Genomic DNA, 6,803 nt, shown 5'->3' with positions numbered 1-6,803 from the left:
AAAGACTGGGTCATTTATAACCATGCCTCAGCATTAATGGGCAAACTTCAACTGAAATGTGTCACCCATGATCTCGAAGGTGGGAGTTTCCCTTTGAGTTTTATGCTTTGCTTGAAGTGAGCAAGGTCTGAGTTTGCTTCGGTATGGAGCTTGCTCCTGGAGAAAGGGCTGGGAAGTGTTCCAAACTTGGGGGCAGGGAATCATCTACAGCTTGGGCATTTCTGGTTCTCATCATCTTGGACAAGAATTCCTTACATGGGAACTTGACCTTTCCATTGCTCGAAGGAGGCTAACCTTTTCTCTCAAAGTACTTTGAGATGTGAAAGCCTGTCTTTCCTGCCTCAGAGCACACATAATGAAATGAATAGATAGAGATTTGATGGCTTAATGCTTTAGCACCACAAAGCAAAAGGCCCCGGTTCTGTTTAAGTTAACAGTGTTGCAGTTAGTCCAAGCTAGATCGTGACATATTGTGTTTATGTGAACCGATCCATGCCAGAAGATAAATTATTATTTTGTCCCTCAGGTTCGTGTCCTCATGAATGCCTTAACGGGGCTTTCTGTTCTAAGACGGGTACGTGTGACTGTCAAATATTCCAAGCTCTCGGGACAAGGTGCCAGATTGGTAAGTTTCAGGGATATTTATGAGAGAATCATGGGATATGAACGAGAACATTAAGTCATGATTTGTTTGGAAGTGTTCATCACCTGGGATTTGGGACATTAACTAGAGAGTTCAGAATTTACTTTCATCAGTTTGAAGTAATGTAGAAATGCTGTAAAAGAAAACAGGAGTGTGTACTTGTCCTTCCCACCGATCTCTATTTCCTTAAGTATTTTCCCCCCTATTTTTTGGCATTAGCCCAGTGGAACTGTCTTTTTGTTAATGTCTCTCTTTTACTTAGTATATTTTACTTGAAGTGTTTCTTCTTTGTATTCCGTTAGTTGGACATTAAATATGTAGATTAGAAACAGAACTGAGAACTCTTTAGGTCCTGGGGATAAGTTTTCATTTTTAAGTATATTTTGTCCACAGTATCTGAGGTAGGATCTTAGGTTAATAATTATCAACAGATAATAACCAACATTTTACCATTTGCAAGACTATACTCGAGGCACAAGACAGGGTTTATTTGTGAATGGTAGGACTTGATTCAGTGATGCATAGTAGACAAGCAATTCTTAAACTTGAGTGTTCTAAGGAAAAGTGCAGGATGTAAGGCCCACTGTAGGGAAGGCTGCCTACAAATCAAACCATTCTATGTCTTTCCCCAAGTGGACCAAAGTTGTCCTGAGCTGATAAATGTAGGTAAATGTTTCAAAAGGAGAGGAAACTAAGACACCTCCTTATCATTTGGTTTCTCCTGGAATATATCAAAACCCACCTAGTGACATTTTAGCAAATGTTCCTGTTTTTTTACATCATTATAAAGGGAAGCACTTAAAATATAAAATGGCTCGCTCAGAGGGCGGTGGTAATAGGGGTGGTGGTGGTCAGATGACTGAGCAGGGTGAAGCCCTTTTTGCCAAGATTGGAGCACAATCCCCAGAACCCACCTAAACAGAAGGAGAGAAGCAACTCCACAAAGTTGTCCTTAGACACTTTCTTGCTGTAACACAGTGTGGCCCACCCACAGCACACCCAACACAGTGATGAGTCTTGTTATCCACCACACAGACAAAGGTAGAGCAGATTGGGAGGTGATCTAGAGGAGAGGCATGATCATAATGGAGGGAGCCCTTCGATTTAAAGTAAATACTGTTTGAAGTCACCCATCTGAGGTCATCATTTTGAGATTCCCGGAAACCAGATGGTTAATGCTTTCACCTCCATTTTCAGGCTTGCGTACACATCATTCACTTATTTATTCATTTTTTTAGCCATAATTTGTTTTTCTCTTTCTGGATACCATAAGAAGATTTTAAAAAAAGAATTATGGAGACAAGAGCGTTCTCGTGCTGCCCGTGCTGTTCTAGAACATTCCATGGCAGCCTATCTTTCTTTTATGAGTCACTCATTTGCTGTATCATCATTACTGTCTTCTTTGCCATCTTTCTTACTCTTCCTTTCTTCTGGCTCTGTCTCTTGGAAACAGCAGGAGAGTTTCTAACATACGTCCTTTCTTCATCACAACTAGGGGACTGTTTTTAAAAAGGAAGTGGATAGTTTTTAAGAGTATCTGATAGTTCAATGCTACCTGCTTCTTCCTGTGCCACGGAACACCCAAAGGGGAGGGACTATACTTATTTCAGTGAAAATTAGAATTATGGTGACTGAACATTTTGGGATCAATGTGATTTATTTTACCGTAGTTAATATTCTTTTATTCCCTTTCAGTCCCAAACATGGGAAGTGGCAGAGATGGGATTTGTAAAACCTGGGGGCAGTATCACTTTGAAACATTTGATGGAATCTACTACTACGTCCCAGGAAGCTGTTCTTATATCTTTGCAAAGGATTGTGGTAATTTGGAGCCTCAGTACACAGTATGGGTAGGTGGTACTTGAATTCATCAATTGAAAAATTACTCCTGGAAAATTATGTATCTAAGAATATTGGACAAATACAGAATAGACAAAGATACAAATAGACAGTAATTATAGAACACCTAGAGCTCTACTCTCAATGGAATGGTTCAAATCTGTGGCCATATGGACTGTCAGTCCACTGACATGATGACTGGCATCTTAGCGCCAGGGACTGAACTCATGAGAGAATGTCTTACAGGCTGTGGAAAAATATCATGTGTTTACTACTATAGCGACTCTCATCAATGTCCCTGCCATTCGGCTTTTATTTGATAATTTGGAAGAAGGTAGAGTCACATATTAGTAATATTATTCATATTTTCTCCCTCTTTGCTCTTTTGACTGAGATGCCCTCTTGCTTTAACTTTTTCAAAATGCTACCTCTGGGCTAGGGAATGCAGCTCAATGGTAGAACAAAATTTTAGCATGCACACAACCTGGTTTGGATCCTTGGCTCCAAAAATAGATAGGTAAATAGAAATACAAAACACAACGAAAGAAGCCTTTTGTGTGTAGAGGAAACTGATGTTTATGAAAAGGACCCCAGGGATTATGTAATTGCCAGGTAGATCCATGCTACATGATTGAGCTCACACAACCAGCTCTTGGTTTCAGAATTCCCAAGGCCAGTGAATTCCTAGGAAATACCTTCAAATTCAGCTACAGTTGTTTTCTTGCACTCTTTCTATCCCTGTAGGACTCTTCTTGACAGAGCACCTCTTTAATGGAGCCCCTCCCCGTTTCAATCCTTGCTTTTGATGCCCCTATCACGCTAGCTGCTTCACAGACCTTTTATCTACAGCTGGAGACAACTCTCTTTTACTTCCTGTATTAGTTTTTCTTGTTTCTTGGATGCAAGGAAAGGTCTGATGACCAGGGAATTTGTCTATTTGTACGGTTTACTTTGGGAAAACCTCTGGAGTCCTTTGAGTTCATGGCCTGTGTTTGTGGAGGTGCTTGGTTCTGCGTTTGAAGTCCACTTGATTTTTAACTCAATGTTTAAAAGGGAAGAGATGTAAAATGTGCATGGAAGGACAAGTTTGAAACCTCAATTTTTAACCTGAAGAACATTTCTAGAAAATTTGACTTGTTTGCTAATTTCTGAGTATTTTCATTCGATCTTTTCCTTGCTTCTTATAAACATAGTAATCTTTTCTTTATCCTCAGTAGTCTGAGATACCATGATTGCATGAGGTTCACATATTTTTTTGTCTTTATATAAGGGGCCCATCCAAGATTTATACCCTCCGTTTTAGAAACACCATTTCTTCCTTTATTTCTTCCGTTTTTTTCAGGATCCTGCTCCTTACGCCTCAGAGTTCCTGAACTGAATAATGTCTTCATTTTCTTATTGATTTTTTTGCTATTTTGCATCATTTTGCTTTTTTTTTTATTCTATACTGTGGGAGCTTCTTTTGAACCCATGTATCTTCCCATCTTCTGATTGTTTCTTCTATCATGCTGTCAATGTTTAGCTGTTTTTACTTAAATTTTCTTCTAAACAGTATTTAATGGTCTTTTTTAGAGATGTTCTATGTTCTATGTTTACTTTTCTGTCTGATACCAGTTCATCTTCATATGTGTGCATATGCATATTTAACTTTTACGAATCCTTTTAGATTTAGAATTTACTGATATAGATCACATATGTTTATTCAAAACAAAGAAATCGGTACTGTTTCTTTGATTCCCTCTTTTCATTGTTTCTTGGGTTCTGGCTTTTACAGTATGGCCTTGTTTGGCTAGTGTGAGGTTGAACAGGTTAGTCTGGTTTCACTAGAGCTGTCCCCCTCCCCCATCTATTGATATCTGTCAACTTTCTCCCATTTTGTTCTCTAAAGAGGAATTCTGCAACAATTGAATGGGATTAGAAGGTGGGTTCTTGGAAACTGAGAATATTTTAGTCAAATTCCTCCCTCTGGCTTCTGTATTTCATGTCTTCTGTCTCTCCCATGGTTTTCCCTCATACTCTATCCTTTCCAGAATTTTACTACCTTAAGAGAAGCTTTCCTTAGCCTGGCATCTAAACTCCTCCCTGTAAAGTTTGACGTGTATACTCTGTCTTTTCTTTGTTTAATATTTCTTTTTAATGTTATCCAACACTGTGTATTTTATTTCCATTTTGTCCATTTTACCTGTTTTCTTGCAGTGGGATATAAACTTAAGGAAGACAGATATTCTGTCTTGTTGATAACTGTATCCCTAGAATGTGGGACAGTGTTAGACATGTAAGAAGTGATCAGTAACAATTACTACTTACACATTGCATCGATACTTTTAGTGTCCAATTATTAGTGATGTTCTTATCCTTTTTATATTTGAATATTCTTTTTATTTGCTTGGCTACCTACATTTCAGTTGCCTTGTGGTTTTGTGATTTTCATTTTAGTTAATCTTGACATAAGGTAAGAGCATGTAATGTTCATTTTCTCTTCTCACCCAGTCTTCTACTTGTTTTCCTGGAGTTATTGCTTCCCTAGTAAACTGAATTCCTTCTAATGACTAATAATAATTCTTCATTATCTTTGTTATTTAGTTTCTCTTTCTTCTATATTATCTGAGGATAAAGAAAACCTATTTTATTTTAAATGAAGTCATGCTCACTTTGTGAATATATAGGATGCTATTGCGCTTCATTCAGAGCTCTCTTACGGTAGTTTATAGACCCCCTAACAGGAACATAAATAATACAAATGTGTTTCCTTGTGGTGTTTATGACATTTCTGCCCAACTACTCTTTTCCCCAGCATATACCATACAGCTTCAGAAAATTACCGCTTAACATGTAGAGGTCACAGTGAGCTTACAAGTGTCCTGAGTTAATTTGCATTTTATAAGATTAATTCTATTGTTCACATTTGAGGGAACTATCTCTTTCCTCTTAAAAAGTCCTACATGTAAGTGTAGTTCTCATTTTGTAGGGTGCCGTGGGACCAACGCTGTTGCAGGCTGTAAAGGTATGCTGTGGGGTTTAGTCAGCCATGTGCATCCCTGCAGGAGCGAGTTCTCATGTTTTCTTCCTTCCTTCCTTCCTTCCTTCCTTCCTTCCTTCCTTCCTCCCTCCCTCTCTCCCTCCCTCCCTTCCTCTTTCTTTCTCCCTCTTTCTTTCTTTCTTTCTTTCTTTCTTTCTTTCTTTCTTTCTTTCTTTCTTCCTTCCTTCCTTCCTTCCTTCCTTCCTTCCTTCCTGTCTGTCTGTCTGTCTGTCTTTCTGTCTCCCTCCCTCTCTTTCTCCCTCCCTCTTTCTTTCTTTCTCTCTCTCTTTCTTTCCCTCTCTCTTTCTTTCTTCTTTCTTACTCCCTTCCCTCCCTCCCCTCCCCTCCCCCCTCTTTCTTTCTTTCTTTCTTTCTTTCTTTCTTTCTTTCTTTCTTTCTTTCTTTCCTTCTTCCTTTCTTTCTTCTTCCAGGTCCATAACAGCCCAAAGTGCCTTGGTTCTGTGTATTCTTGTTATCGCTCGATCAGCTTATTTTTTTCAAACCAAGAGGAAATTAGAATCTATGGACATGAAATAAAGAAGAATGGGCTCAGGTAAGATGAGGGGGGTAGTGGTCTGTGAACGTGACACCAGACATTCATTGAAAATTTAGATGCTTCAGACTGGAAGTGAGTTACAGGGGGGCGTAGAGGACTTGTTCGTCAGCTGACTTTTACAGGAATATCGCGGAGACATCATGCTTTCAGTGTCCTGAAGCTCCCCCGGCAGCAAAGAGTACAGCTGGCTCGTGTCTTAGTGTGCATGATGCAGGTGGGGTGCAGAGCTGCACACAGGAATGCTGTGTTCTCCAGGGGGCGCTATCAAGAGCTATCTTTATGTAGTTCAACTTTAATTACTTTTGGTCTCTTCAATATTTTCTCTTTTCCTTTTTGTAGCACAGCTTACAAGAATTGACTTTGTTTTCTTTTGCAAAGGATTCTGGAAGTCCTTCCAAGTCTGTGAGAATGACGCTTGGGTGTCACTTGAGAGTTTCTATTGAAGCCCTGACAAAGACTCTGAGCCAATAAATAGCTGTCCTTGTTGATAGATCAGTTCAGCCACTGTGGTCCTGCCTGCCAACGATAGGACCTGAGAGTTTTGGGGAAGGGTATGTTTATGCCAGACACAGATTTTGTACAGTTACAACTAGGAATTATGGGGAATAATTTCCTTTCCAATGTAAATAATTACAAAGACACCCGGTTTTAAACATTTCCTAGCCGGGCTATTCCAGGAAAAGTAAATAGTGAGATGAAACAGTTTTATCCATCATTCAGAACTCACTGCTGGGGGTGTGAGCCAT

At 39.3% G+C, this 6,803-nt stretch overlaps 1 protein-coding gene across 7 annotated transcripts in view; it reads left to right on the top strand.

Moving 5' to 3' along the window:
- Nucleotides 1-2,023: 2,023 nt before the first annotated feature.
- Nucleotides 2,024-6,803, top strand: part of Otogl (otogelin-like) — a 145,237-nt gene continuing 140,457 nt past the window's right edge. For 6 of the 7 annotated variants that reach the window (XM_039080120.2, XM_039080118.2, XM_039080121.2 and 3 more), the window contains exons 1-2: nucleotides 2,024-2,493; nucleotides 5,933-6,054. In XM_039080120.2, the coding sequence (XP_038936048.1) occupies nucleotides 2,347-2,493; nucleotides 5,933-6,054 (269 nt within the window). In that variant the 5' untranslated portion in view covers nucleotides 2,024-2,346. The remainder of the gene's footprint in view (nucleotides 2,494-5,932; nucleotides 6,055-6,803) is intronic. The other variant, XM_039080122.2, reaches the window with a different exon arrangement.

This window comes from Rattus norvegicus, chromosome 7 (assembly GCF_036323735.1).
Source record: "Rattus norvegicus strain BN/NHsdMcwi chromosome 7, GRCr8, whole genome shotgun sequence".
Taxonomy (NCBI): Eukaryota; Metazoa; Chordata; class Mammalia; order Rodentia; family Muridae; genus Rattus; species Rattus norvegicus.
Note: the sequence above shows the minus strand (reverse complement) of the source record. Positions and strands in the feature narration are given on the sequence as shown.